We start from the raw sequence: 15,081 nt of genomic DNA on the forward strand, positions 1-15,081 counted from the left end.
AAACCCTCTGTCCTTGGATCTTATCCAAAGCGACACACAGAGCCTGCAATTGCTAGAAGCGGCAGCTATTACAATGTTCTGGAGATGATTGCTGGTTAATGGAGATCTCCGATTACACTTATAACAACTGCAGCAGCGGCAGCAGTTCATCCATCAAAATGCTCGTATGAGCAGCCAGAGCAGAGACCCAACTTAATTGTGTGTAGCTTATTTTCCCAAGTGTCGTGCTTTCAGGGCTTGTAGCTGCTACCAAGTGCAGGAGAACTATAGGGCTGCCTTACAAGGAACCTTTTAGGCCAGGGAGGTGAACACCCACAGCAGAAAAGAGGCACATTTATGGCATCAGGTTGGAAATGGCTGACTTAAGGATTCGTTTGCTCCAGCTGTGTGTGTAAAATAAATGGTGCACATCAGGTTTCAACATGTTTATTTTCCTCAAATGGAAAGTACTCTTTAGAAAAGCCCCACCAACACACACACAGGCCTAGGTGCATTAGGGAAGGATCCATAGCTCAGTGGCAGAGCACCCACTTTGCATGCAGGACGTCCCGGGTTCGATCCCCGGCAGTATCTCTAGGTAGGGCCAAGAATGACCCCTGCCTGAAACCCTGGAAAGACACTGCTGCCAGCCAGTGTTGACAATACTGAGCTAGATGGACCCAGGGCCTGACTTGGTCTAAGGCAGCTTCTGGTCTTCCTATCAGACATATTGGGCCATAGCTCAGTGGTAGGGCCCCTGCTTTGCATGTGGAAGGTCCCAGGTTCATTCCCCAGCATCTTCAGTTAAATGAGGATAAGTTAGTAGTTGGTGGGAAAGAAAATTCTCTGCCTGAAATTCTGGGTAATCACTGTTACAGTCAGAGCAGAGAATTTAGGCTCAATGGACCTGGTATAAGACAGTTACCTTCATTCTAGTTTTTTTTAAAGCACACTCTATGAAAACACCAACATCTTAAATCATCTCCAACACTGTCAATATAAAAACATGTCTTGTTTCTCTCTATTTCTATTTTCCACCCCCCAAGGAACTTGAGTGCTTCATCTAAGGCTGGAGAGAACTCTGAGGAACAGCTGGATTTTATATTTTCAGAAATGGAGGATCAACCATTAATTGTTTGTTCCTGTGTTCCAGCAGTTTTAGGGGCAGTCCCAGGTATAACCCGAAACCAGCACCTCACCTTGTAGAGCCTTATTTGAACATTTGCAGCCCCACCTCCCCCATTTCATCTTCAGACTCTGACCATGCAGACTTAATGACTTCAAGTCAGCATCCCCCCCCCACCCCCTGCCGCTGCTTTTTGTTATATCATGCCTGATGGAAAAGATCTGGAGATCTTGAAATCTTGCACATGTTTTGGTGACCATTGAGTTGGTATTACCTTAAAATGGATTTTTGGGATTTTTCTGCAACAAGAAAAGGTTAATTTTATGAGCTAGGTCACTGATTGAAATCAGTCAGATTTGTATAATTTCTCTTACTTTACATAATTAAAGGTGCAATCCTATGTAGGGTTAGACAGAAAAATGTCCTACAACTCCCAGCATTCCCCAGCCAACATGGGAGTTGTAGACAGAAAAATGTCCTACACTTCCATAGGGTTGCTCCCCAAATCAAGGGATGGAGTCACTCAGTACATTAAACCCTTTCCTCTCTGTCACTGGAATCTTATTCAGACACCCCGCCCTGCCACACTTCACCAGGCAACCCCAAAGCATCAGCTTTTCCCCAGAATTATAAGGCCCGAAACTGGCTATATATCAGCCTTTCCCACCCTGGCAACCTCCAGATGCGTTCGACTGCAATTTCTATCATTCCCAACCTCACGTTGGATCTCCTGTCCTTGGCGTGTTACTGAGTGGCAGCCATCCGCATTTGTGGCATCGTTTTTGCATTGCCATGGTACTCGCAGCATTCCGCCCTTCTTAACTACGAGACTTCTGGTCATTCCTGCTTCGTGTTCTACGATTTCCATAGCGGTTTTATAGGAGTGTGTTTGCAAACTGGATCAAAGTCTGAAACATTTATACTTAAATTGGAAACATAGACCCGAACCAGTACCAGGATCGTGGGAATGTTTGCTTGGCCTTCAACAGGGCTTCCTGACGGTCTATCAGCAAAAAACTGTTCTGTGTTTGCCAGGGATTTCGCCAGCAGGTTTCACCGAGACTTCTATGGCATTACTGCAGGTGGCCACAAGGCGTCTCTGTTGCTTTGCTGAACTGGGACACCTTTGCAGTAATTACATTAAGGATGCATAAGTAAGAGAAGTGGGGGCTCAAGTCATTTTAGTGGCAAATCCAAACCGCATCCCACCACCTCCAACCCCGTATGAACATGCGGAACAAAGCAGTGGGAAATTCTCCTGCTGAAGTCACGGTCGAATGCATGGGGTCTGTGCAACAGCACCATCCCACCGTCTGATGTCTGTCTGTCTGTCTCCCATGCTGCCTGCGTCCATCTCCCAAGGCAGCTGCCTCATGGGATGGTAAACTTGGTCTCTCTCTTCACAACCTGCTGGTACTTTTCACTTTGAAAAAAATCCTGTTTCTAAAATATGGGGGTGGAGGAGGGAAATAACATTTAAAAACCTGAATCTGACCTCTCTTGATCCCCATACGCATTTCACTCTGTGGGTTTCAAACTGCATTATGGGTTTCTTTGATGCTGATTAGGGGGTTCATACATACCCGCCCATATTTTCAGAACTGAAACCATGCTTGCACCATTCCGGCTTTCACGCCGGGGATCGCTTCAGGAGCCTCGTGCTGCTGTTACACATTATTGAAGGCTCTTTGACATCCGCTGCTGATCTAAAAGCTGGGACAGCGGTAGTTCGTCGGGTTAATGATAGACTTGAAAAAGACAGTTGGCCCACGGTATGTTTTATCGCCAGTTCAAAACAGACCTCAGCATCTGCAGTGTGTGAAAAGGCAAGCGCTGCACCGCAGGCCGCCTCGGCATCCCTGCCCATGTGCTGAAGAAAAGGATTTTCGATTTTATTGATATTGTAGCCTGCTTTATTATTCGATCATTGTTGGGCTGTGTATTATTCATTTACTGCATTTTATCCTGCTTTTCAGACAATTATTCTCTCCCAAAGCAGCTCACATCAATAATAATAAAAAAAGAGACAGGCCGTATCCTCAAGCTTACAAGCTAAAAAGACAAAGACACACAAGGGAAGAAAAGGAAGCGGAGGGAGAGGAATTATTCAAGGCCAGAACAAGGTGGGGAGCTCTAGGTGGGCGTTCCAGTGCACTTAAGGCCAGGGTGGTCTCCCCGTGGTTTCCTTAAAATTGGTGTCTCTTGTACCGCTGGAGACTGGATAAGGCCAGGGTGTTCTTCTTTCCCCTTCCTTCTGCAGCCCCAGCAGGGCTGGAGAATCCTTGCATTCCTCCTGGCACGGAGGGGGAGGTGAGCTCCCTGCAGCTGCTGCTCCTCTCGCAGATGGATGGGCCAAGTCAGTCTCCCCCTTGGTTTGGAGCTTTTCCCAGGAAGTGGGGGGCGGGGGAGCCCCCGAGGGGCCCTTGGTCCCTTGGCTGTTTACTTTTTGGATATGGTTGTGTTCATTTTGGCATGTTAGCACTGGCTGCTTTAGTCTTCCTTTTGGAAGGAAAAGCAGGGCAAAAACAGTTCATGAAATAAATGAAATGCAGGTACAGTGTAAATGGACACGCATTGTACCTCCATGGGCAACAGATGCTGCCTTTACGCTAAAGAGAAAACCCGCAGTCCTCCCGTTGTGGAGCCTTTCCGCGTTTGCAGCGGGCTCCCAGATGGCAACCATGTGATTGCTGAGAGGGGAAGTTTTTAGTTCTCAAGGTTCTGTAGAGATGAATGAAACAGGCCTATCTAGTGGCTGTTTTAATGGCATAACGATCCGACTTAAATAGATAGTTCATTATTTCCAGATCTTTTTAAGATGGAATAACCAGGAAATACCTCTGGATGTGCTCTGGATGTGCTCTGGAGGTTGACAACATCATGAAAAGGACCCGCAAACTTCCAAGAATGAGCAATCTCAATAGCAGGATAAAAGCTCTGTGCGAAGAAGCCCAGAGAATGCACAAGAGACATAATGCAGGATTACCCGAGATAGCCATGTAAAGCAACTTTGGGCAGCTTTATCTGCCAAAGCAAATATGTGATTTTCACATCAGCAGAGTGATGGAAGTTCATAGAATCACAATTCAGTGATCTTTCCTAATTGTCTAAATTATTATGGGGAGGGATAAGAAATATAAAAACCAAAGAAAACATTTTAATGGTTATGCCTTATAAATGTTGTAAATTGTGGATGCATTTTAGTACAGTATTTGTTGTAACTTTTTATATATGTTCTCAGATTTTAGGATAAATAATGTTTTGCAATAATATTTTCATTACAGCTCCTAAGGAAGGGAAGTCCTTTCCGAAATGCACTGGCCATAATAAAAGTTATTTTAGGCACTTGAGAATACTTTCTTTTCTGTTTCGGGATACGTATCTGCCACAGCAAATACACAATTTTCGCATCAGCAGAGTAAAGTGAAAGATGTTAATAGAATCACAGTTAAGCAATCCTCCCTAATTGACCACATTATCATGCAGAGGGATAAGAAACAGCACACCATTTCAGTACTGGGCACATAGACATAATAGTTTGGCGGCCTCTCTAAGAATGCCCTTCTAGTTCTTCAAGCACTGCAAGGTTTGGCTGCCAATTCACACACTCCCATGGGAATTAAGCATTGTTGATCATGATGGGACTAATCCCCAAGCACATACATGGTGTATTTGATTTGAGCCCCAAAAAAAGAAAAAAGGAAAAAAAGAAAAGAAGGATTTTTCATGCACAGAGAAGATTTATGGCATGTGTTTCATCGGAGTTAATCCAATGACTGAATTAGCTTGCTCATTAACTGTTGGACAGCTCATTAATTTCTCTGAACATTTCCTTTCTTTCTAGGTTTATGATGAATGTGACCTGGGAAGGCAAAGACTTATCCTTCACCGAAGACGGCTATCAAGCGCATCCCCGACTGGTGGTCATTGTGCTAAATCAGTCCCGGGAGTGGGAGAAGGTAAGGTACAACTTCCATGGGACCCACGAAAGAGAAGTGGAACTTATCCATTGTTCTGCTTGGGTTTTTTAAATCTGAATTTTATACAGGAGAGTGGGTGGGTGCAGTTGACCACAACTTTCAGTTTATTCAGTTTATTTGTGTCTTTCCCTACCTTTGACATTATCAGTGCACACCTGAGCATTGGTAAAAACATAGAAGCAAAAAGTAATCTTCACCTGAGTGTTTGCATTCAGGGAAGTGCCCTATAGCTCAGTGGTAGAGCCCCTCCTTTGCAAGGAGAAGGTCCCAGGTTTGATCCCCGGCTTCCCCAGTTAAAAAAGGAACAGGTGGTAGGCAATGGGCACAGCACCAAAGAAGAGGAAATGTGTCACCAAAAAGAGGACAAAAGAAGGCACTGATGTGCATAAAGATGCTGATTTATATGGATAGATGCAAATGTAGACATAATTACTACTATGTAATTAAAATACAGTATGTCTCACTATAGCAGGGAAGACCAGGTGACTGGTGTACCTGCTGTCCAGGTGCTGGTATCCACGAATGGGCAGCTTCTTCAAGGCCCCTGCTGCTCTCTCATCTTCTGTTTCTTTATATTCCAACTGGACTAGGACTGGACAGCCTTCAAAGAGAGGTCTGTCGTCTGTAAGTACGCAGGAGCATATGAAGCTGCCTTAGACAGAGTGAGATCCTTGGTCCATCTATCCCAGTACTGTCAGCACTGACTGGCAGCCGCGGCTCTCCAGGGTTTCAGGCAGGATTCCTGGGATCTCCTGCAGGCAAAGCAGGGGCTCTCCCACCAAGGCATAGCCCATGTCCAGCTTAGGGTAAATGGACTGGTGGGCCGAATTGCTGTAAGTCAGCATCCTATGCTTGTTCGTTTGTTTGTTTGATTTGTACCCTGCCTTTTTACCAAGAAAAATGGCACTCAAGGCAGCTTACAATCATAAATGAAACTTGATTAAAACAATAATAAAACAATGCATAGACATAAAAACACAATAACAGAATAAAAACAGCACCCAACCCAGCAGAGCTGCTTACACGCCAAAGGCCTGCTTGAATAAAAGGGTCTTTGCCTGCTGGTGGAAGGACAGCAGAGAGGGAGTGAACGTAGCCTCCCTTGGCAGGATGTCCCACAGCCTGGGAGAGGCCGCCGAGAAGGCCCTCTTTCATGGCACCACCAAATGTGCCCCTGAAGGTGGCGATCTTTGAAAAAGGGCCTCTCCTGAAGATCTTAAGACGCGGGAAGGCTCACATGGGAGAATGCAGTCTTTCAGGTAGCCTGCTCCCAAGCCCAGTTGGGCTTTAGAGGTCATATAGGTCATATTGTTCACTGCTCTGGAATCTATTTAGATGTGGAGCGGTATATACATGCTGTAAATAAATAAATAAAATAAATAACCAGCATCTTGAATTGTGCCTGGAAACAGACTGATAGCTAGTAAAGCTGTTGTAACAAAGGAGTTGTGTGCTTTCTGTAACCAGCCCCCATCAGCAGTCTGGACCAGCTGAAGTTTCTGAGCAGCTTTCAAATGCAGCCCCCATGTAGAGTGTGTCACAGTAGTCCAAACTGGACATAACTAAGGCATGTGTGACGGTGGCCAAATTGGACATCTCTAGCAGTAGGTACAGTTGGCGCACTAACCTCAGCTGTGCAAATGTGTGTTCCTATGATCGCTCCAAGTTTCTGACAGTGCGATGTTTTTCTCATGCACAGGAGCAGATGTGCACATCAGGGAATCACCACACAAAAAGGCATAATCCCCAATGAGGCATTCCTCCTTCCCTCTCTCGCAGAAACAAATGCCTTTTCTAAGATGGCACCCACCACCTTTGGTTTCTGCATTTGCCTGAAAAATAATTTCAAAAAAATTAAAAATTATACTAGCAGATCAATGGGAGTCATTTTTTAAAAAAGAAAATCTATCAATGTAACTAATTCCTTGACTAAATATTGCTGCCCTATCTATAATGCTGAAACTGGTTTTAATATTAAGTGGTTATTGGAAATTTGTGGTTTTTAAAAACTTAGTTCTGAGACCCTCAAAAGAAAGGCACCAGGATCCTAAAATTCAAGGAGAAATATAAGCCTACATGATGCTAGTTGAGTAGTCTGTGGAATGGTACAAATCTGGTTTCAGCGGCTGGTGGAACAAAAAGGTCTCTGTGTGAGATGCTCAGAGTAATGGCGAGAATGCACATTACTTTAGAGACATAGCTAGCAGCTATGGGTTGAATCCACTGTTAGTCTAACTCATGTCCCATCAATGGGTCTACTCTAAGTAGGACTGACATTAGGTACAACTATGCCTTTCCCCCCTTCTTACTCAAATATACATGTGGAGGACCCTATAGGGATTGGGGCCCTACCATGGGGGGTGTTTATGGAGCTCTAACCCTTTCCTCCCTGCTGAGCTCCTGATTTTGCATTGCCAAAAAACGACTGTCTGAAAGGAATAATTTGTTGGCAATGCAAATGGCAGGCATGGGGCACCCAGTCTGGATCAGGACCACATCTAGGATCAAAGAGTTGAATCCCCCTACTGCTCAGGCTTGGATTCCCCTACTGTTTGGGTCTTCTGCACTTAATTTTGAGTAAAGGAAAATAAAAGACACAGCTGCAAGTTACACCTCTAAAGGGGTATGCACTTCGCCCCTTAGAGCAGAACTATACATTACAGGCATAGAATATACCATTAGGCATTTGATAAACACTTTTGTACGTAACATGTAGCTAGTCCTTTGGAATCGTTCTCTCTCTCCCCTCCCTCACGGCACTGGCATTTGATTTGAGAATGGTTCCAAATGACACAGAAAGGCTGGGATTTTAACTCGATTTAGCTCTCAATTAATTCACTGTTGCAGCACGGCAGTGCCATCTGTAAAAAGCTGGCATCCTTATTAATCGCATCTGTAACTAAACGAGGGGGATAGAGAGAGAGAGATGGGGAGAGGAGGAAGCCGAGTGTTGCTGGTCACATCCAATCATTTCTATACCACTTGCTGTATAATTCTTTGCCTGAGTCACACTCTCTTGAAACACTTAACTGTTGTGCTCAAGGGCCGTTTTAACTTTGAGAGAATGGCAAGATTTTCCATATGGGCAGCAATTAAAGCTGGAGAGCATTAATTCACAGTAATCATGATTCTTGGTGCATAATAGTGATTATGTTTAAGAACATTGGAGAAGGGGGGAAGAAGAAAAGCAGGATCGTCAAGGGCATAACTTGGTTTAATAGGGCCCGTTGATGAACGAGCAATGTATAATGAGTTAAACCGGGATTTAGCCAAAAGAACGAGGGGGAAAATGAGTCTGGATTGATCTGTTTGGGTGGCCCAACTGATTAACATTGATGGCATGAGGTCAATTTCCCAGAAGAGGCGGTTTGGCTGCCGGAAAAGGTGCAAGAAAAGGTCCAGCGCTGGAGCACTTTTTCCCGGGAGGAAAGATGAAACGTTTTGGCCATTCTTGGTTTAGGAAAATGGTGGCAACATGAGGTGGAGCCTGGAGGTAGAGGGTTATAAAATGATCCATGCTGAGGAGAAATTGGAAAGAGAGACATTTTTGTCCCTTCCATAATTGGTGGTATAGTAAAGGAAGTCATCTGCTGGAGTGCTGGGGTTGCTGCTGGAGCTGTCTCTCTCTGGCCAGGGAATGAGATGATAATGGGGCTCTGACGTTTTACTACTTTTTGCAACAGGTTACCACTGAGGGTGTGAGGAGACGAGGGAAATAAGCTGAGGCTGGCTACGTCTTTTCCTTTTCTTTGATGGGCTTCCTGCCTCATGCTAGCAGTTTAAATGCACTTCTCTGCCAAGATGGTTTGCATTGCTAATGAAAAGTGAAAGGTTGTGTTTATTCTGGCCGAAGCTCTTTTGCTAAAGCTCAAAGTGCTTCACAAATTGAATCTATGCAGTTAGTAGTAAGCACCATTGAGTGCGACGGAGCTTACTCCCAGCTGAGTATGCATGAGAGAGTTGTCATGCCATGTAAATGTAGTTGTGAACTTCTTATTAGTGGTTTGCTTATTTTGGATGTCTGTGATGTGCAATGGAATCATAAACCAGAGTGTTCTTTGAGTATAAATAATGGAAAAAAACAGGATATGAATATCCCAGGGTGTGTGGCTGTGGACACTTCTTGGGGTCATGGTTGTTCATGCCATCATGCTGAGCTCCTGCACTTCAAGTTGGACCACCCCCGCCCCCACTGTTCATAATGTGAGTGCTCAGGATCCTTCGGTGAAAGTGCTCAAGGATGGGCGAAAGCCCGTATGTCACACTGACTGCACATCATGAATGGAGGATGCTGTCACAGGTTGTGGTGACAGCCGCTGGCTCACATGGCTTTGAAAGAGGATTAAACGAATTCATAGAGGAGGAGGAGGAGGAATCTTAGCAGCTTTTAGACATGATAACCAAATGGAAACTCCATGTTCAAAGGCAGTATACCTCTCTGAGAAGCAGGCTAGACTAGGTGGACCCAACTATGGCTTGATCCAGAAGGGCTCTTCTAATGCAACTGTGGACAGGAAAATGTGTTGAAGGTAGGGATGGATGAATTTTTCAATTTTGGGTTCTCTCAGTTTCTCATTTTTCCAGTTTTAGGTTTGGATTATCACAAACACTGATTTTTTTTTTCAAGTTTGCATGAAAGGCTGTACATACTTCAGTGCACACTTCAGTTCCTAATATACACACTTTTTGCACGCAATTTTCCTAACACATTGTTAAGAGTTATTTTCACAAATTTACCTATTTGTGCGCAGATTTTCTCCCGACATCTACATTTTTGGACACATTTTTTGATTCGAGAGATTTTGTATACATTGTTTTGATTGTGCAATGATGTGGAAGTACGAAATTAAGCGGAACAAATTTCTCCCCTGCCCTTAGTTGTGGATCTAGCAGCACTGGAGAGCAGGCAGGGGGTAGAACCAGGAGCATTCTGTGAGGTGCACATGTGAAGTGCGAAGTGTTTTGTTGTTCAGACATAGCCCCCCGATGGCAAATTCCCATATGAGCTCTGCTTGTGTCCTGCGGGTCGGGCCCTGGTCGCTGTGAAGTTCCAACTGTCTTCCCCAATCTGGTGCCTCCAGATGTTTTGGACTACAACTTCCAGCATCCCAGGGATGATGGGAGTTACAGTGGGGGAACTGTCCAAGTAGGAGGGAGGGCTAGCACTGAAGCCGGGGTCTGGGATGTGACTGTGGAAACAGCAGGGGAGCCGTCCATGAGGTAGCTAGAGCAAGGACCTGGCAGGATCGACATTGCACCAGCAATAGCCAGCCACCAGCTGAGGCTTCCTGGAGTTGCCCTAGTAGCTGGACCCTTCCTGGTACAGGAATGGAGACCCTGATCTGGAAACACTTATATGCGGCTCTCGTGTTCAGGAGCAGGACAGTGCTTGCACTGTCTTCCAGAGGAAGCTTCTGCCTTCTTAGGGTGGCTTCTGCCTGGGCTTGCTGCTGTCTTTGTTTTGGGCCTCCCAGAGGTAATCATGGGTATAGGCAGAACCCAGGCATATGGGAGGGGCTTCCCATGTCCAAGTCCCTACCTGCAGAGTAAGGGTGTTCATTACAGCCACAGTATCAGACTCCCCACTAGGGCGTGACAACTCTTTGTGGTATGTGATGGGTGCGTGTGTGTGTGCCTGCGCACACCTGCAGAGTTTCCCCCTTCCTCTTCCAAGGAAATCCCCCTCTCACTCTGGGTCTGAGTGCTGACAGGACCAGGCCACTGGTCTGTATAGCCCAGTCTACTGTCACCAATGCTGACCAGCTGTAACAGGGCAGTTTCTACAAATAGGGGGAATTAAGCAGTTGAATATTTTCCCCATGGATAAAACTCTCTGCACATAAAGAAAGCTAGCATGCGAGGATGTTCGACCTGCCCTTCTCGATGTGCTAGCTTTCTGTGTGCAAGGACATCCCTCCTTGCACCATGGAGGGCTACCGCCTTTAAGATCCACACCCTGAAATGGCTCATTTGGGTCACTGAAGCCGATTGCCCATTAAGTTTCCCATTGTACATTTTACAGCTAGCTGTCTCTGCTGCTGCTACTGGCCTGCCTCATCACCGGTCGAGTGTATTAACCTGATTAACGATAGAGCATTGTCCTCCCTGAAATTGTTCCCCTTCTGGTAATTGTTCCTTCCATTTTTACATAAAAATAAAAATGGATGCTCCTGCAAAATAGTCCATCATCTTTCTCAGCCATTGCTTAAAACGCTCTGTTGAGAATTACGCCGTGACTCCTAAAGTAGAAGGATCTATGAATAACTTTTAGTGTGCAATAAAGGACAATATTCATTTCCAAGGACTGATTAGTGGTCTTGCATTGTGTTACATCCTTGAGGAGTTCTATTCTTTACTGTTTTATTATGCCTGGCCTCTCCACGTTCCTTCCAAATGGCCAGCCTATGAGAAGCCACTTTAGTTAATTGTTTTTTCTTCTGCCATTAATTAAGAACAGAAGAACATAAGAATAGCCCACAGGGTCCATGTAGTCCAGCATTCTGTTCACACACTGTCCAACCAGCTGGCGACCAGGAACTCACAAGCAGGACAGGAGCCCAACAGCACCCTCCTGCCCATTTTCCCCAGCAACTGCTGTACATAGGCACACTGCCTCTGGTACCGGAGATATTTGGCTGGGGAATGCTGAGAGCTGTAGGCCTTTTTTCTGTCTGAACATGCACAGGGTCACACCCTGAGACTATTTGTCCACCTGGCATTGCTGGCTCTGACTGTGAGCAGCCCGCTTGGCTACTTGAGTTTCCTTTGAAGTGGAGATGCCAGAGATTAAACCCGGGACATGCTACATGCAAAGGAACATTCTCTACTGCAGAGCTATAGGTCCTCCCTAAATGAGATATGTAATATGAGTCCAACCGTCAAACCCATTTCTCTTACGAAGATCAGCATGAAGAATCGCTACTGGTTTGCCTGTTGCATTCATTCTGGTTTTTGTGTAGCCTCCTTTTTCTGGTTGCCTTTGGGAAGCTACAATTAGGGTTGTTGGAAAAATCCAGTTGGGTGGTAGTGGAGCTCAATGAGCTTTCATTGGCTTGCTCCCCACAACTTTGGCTCATCTTCTGTTAGCTGGCCAACTCAGTTTGCAGCGAGTGGGTTTTCTGTATTTTTTTAAAATTTATTTGCACAAATAGAGATTTGTGCAAATAATATTTGTGCAAACTACAGTAAGTCCCAAAAGGGCTGGATTTCCCAGTGATAGACATTCCTGGCTAGAATATCTTAGCCTCATACCCGCCCCCTCACCCCCACCAGTTGCAATAATAGTAACAACAACAACAACAACAACAACAACAACAACAACATAGTACTGGTTTATCATGGGTGTCAGGTATAGGCCACCATTTCCATGCAAAATATTTGGCTCTACAACTGACCTACTGCAACCGCCCCCCGACAGGGGTTGAATCTGCTTTATTTATTTATTTCACCATGTGATCTGAAATTTGTTCTGCCTCCCCCTCCCTTATTTCTTCTTGGCCCAGGGTAATTCTAACATGGCAATTGTTAAGTAGGAATGTCGAAGAAATCCGCAATGGAACTAAATGAGTTCACATTTTCATGAATCTGTCCCATGGATTCCACAGCAGACTGACTTTTCCCCTGTTGGGTGGATTCTGAAGACCTCTGGACCGTTTTTCTAACTTTCCTGAATTTTGCACAAATTTTGTTGTAGAAAAAACAATTTGTTTTCTGTTGTAGAAAAATATGCAAAATAAAAAAATAGCCAAAAATGTGCATTTGCCCCATAGGCTAAATTGTGCAAATTTGTGCATTTATGCAATTGCAAATTTGTGCAAATTTGGAACCCCCCCAATGGGTGGATGATGGAACAAAAGGCACCTGACAATCTGTGAAACAGATGGAACAGATTTTACACAATTTGTACATCCCTATTGTTAAGACCACTGTGTTATCAGTCTGGTAAACAGGGGTGGGCAGACTTTAAACTTGTTTTTCTAGCTTGTTTTTCACTAGAACCTCAAGGTCTGCCAACTGGAGCCAGGTGCAAAACAGTGGCTCAGGAAAGTGGCTATTGAGATGCAAAACAAGGGTACCTCTGAGCACATACGTAGCCCAAGAAATAATTTTCAGTCTCAGAATTGGAGCTTGCACACAAACATTTTGACATACACTTCTCCTCCTGTCCTTCCACTCCCTTGGCAGTCTTCCTTGGTTTTAGCAGTGTACTTTAGGAAGGGGAAAGGCTTTTTGTTTTTACTATTCTTTTTTATGATAAAATTGATAAGCTGCTTCACATTGAGAAAGATCAGAGCAGTGCACAATAAATTACAACAGAAAATACAAAAAAGTTACAGTAAAAGCAAAACAGATCGATTTTTGATTTTATTTTTGTTACTGTTAAACATGGGGAGCTCTCAATCTTAGCCTTTCCACTGCAGATCCACCCAGAGTTCTGCCAGTACATTCTGATCTACCTTCTGCCTATCCCTGCTCTAAAGAAACTGTGCCCAGGTGTAGCGCCAGGTTGTGAAATGTGACAGCTTTGGTCAGCCACATCTCAGCCATACTCACGTGTTGGCCTTGCAGGTGGGGAAATGGGAGAATAAGAGCCTGAGCCATAAGTATTCCGTGTGGCCCAGGTTCAATTCTTTCAATGACAGCGACCCGGACAACAATCACCTGAGCATTGTCACCCTGGAGGAGGCCCCCTTTGTCATTGTGGAGGAGATGGACCCTTTGACGGAGACTTGCGTGAAGAACACCGTGCCGTGCCGGAAATATGTCGTCATAAAGTAAGTCCATAATTTTGTGTTCACCCTCTTGTTAATGCACCATTTCTCAAAGAAGTCCGGCCTTGAAAAGAAATGTTGTGAAGGCTGCACACATCTGAAGGCCTCCCCGAGTGCAAGAGCTGGTGGCTGGTCCTTGCCTTTCTGCGCTCCAAATCTGCAATGGAGCCTCCTTATTCTGGGGTCTAGTACTCACGGCATTTGAATTCCCTGTTCGGTGCTGACATCCCATTTGTGGAAGGCCCTTCCCAGACAGCCAGGGGAGACACTCAGTGCTTTTTATATTATTATTATTATTATTTAGAGAGAAGTTGAAACTTTTCTGCCCTTTGCCATTTTTAGTTAGTGGCTTTGAGTGATATTTCTGGTTATGGTGTACTGTTGTGGGTATTTACTGAGTTTTATATGAATTTTATAGGCCCCCTTAAGTTTTTAAGATCTTTCTGATCTCCTGTTTCTATCTGCTGCTTGTTCATGTTGTTTTGTGTGTGTTTTAATAAGCTCTTAGGGATACCTTATCAACAGAAAAGCAGCGATTAAATCAGGGGTGCTGAACCTCTTTCAGTCCAAGAGCCAAATTCCATTGTGGAGAAGCTCTCGGGGGCTGTATTCCAGTGGTGGGTGGAGCCAAAGGCAAAGGGGAGGGGCCAAAATGCCAGCCTGTTTTAACTTCAAGCTCAGACTGCCAGTCACGAAGCCTTAGGAGAGGCAATTCGACCTCTTATTATTTATTTGTTTGTTTATTTATTTATTTATTACGTTGATATCTCGCCTTTTTTCCACCTTAAGGAACACAAAATCCTGGAAACCACCAAATGATTGGTGGTTGGAGGAAAGGGGGTGGGGCCAGGGGAAGTGGGCGTGGTCCTCTGGGGAACCCTGGAGTCCAGATTGGGACCTCAGGAAGGTCAGATTTGGCCCCCAGGCCTGAGGCTCAACACCCTTGATTGAAGCAAATACAATGTAAAACATCCCAGCAGAAGGACATTTTCAGATTGTATGAGATCTTGTTGTGAAATTTCATAAATGAACCTGAGCTTCTAGAAAGTATCAGAAATATGTTCTCCCCAAAACACATTTCTTCCCCCTCTCCATGGGGATTTTGCCATGCTGGCATGATACATTTGTTTGCGTAAAGAACGACAACACTGGATTGCTTAAGAACTTCAGAAAGACCCACCTAATCCAGTATCCCTCCTTCCCACAGTGGCCAGCCAGATATCTC

General features: G+C 44.9%; 1 protein-coding gene across 1 annotated transcript in view; it reads left to right on the forward strand.

Annotated features, from left to right (window-relative positions):
* Positions 1-15,081, forward strand: part of GRIN2A (glutamate ionotropic receptor NMDA type subunit 2A) — a 186,568-nt gene that overhangs the window by 124,948 nt on the left and 46,539 nt on the right. Inside the window, exons 3-4 of the mRNA XM_084819183.1 lie at positions 4,950-5,064; positions 13,654-13,859. Coding sequence (XP_084675309.1) covers positions 4,950-5,064; positions 13,654-13,859 — 321 coding nt within the window. The remainder of the gene's footprint in view (positions 1-4,949; positions 5,065-13,653; positions 13,860-15,081) is intronic.

This window comes from Heloderma suspectum, chromosome 12, assembly GCF_057233095.1.
Source record: "Heloderma suspectum isolate Gila_16-S chromosome 12, 16-S_ref, whole genome shotgun sequence".
In the NCBI taxonomy this organism is placed as follows: Eukaryota; Metazoa; Chordata; class Lepidosauria; order Squamata; family Helodermatidae; genus Heloderma; species Heloderma suspectum.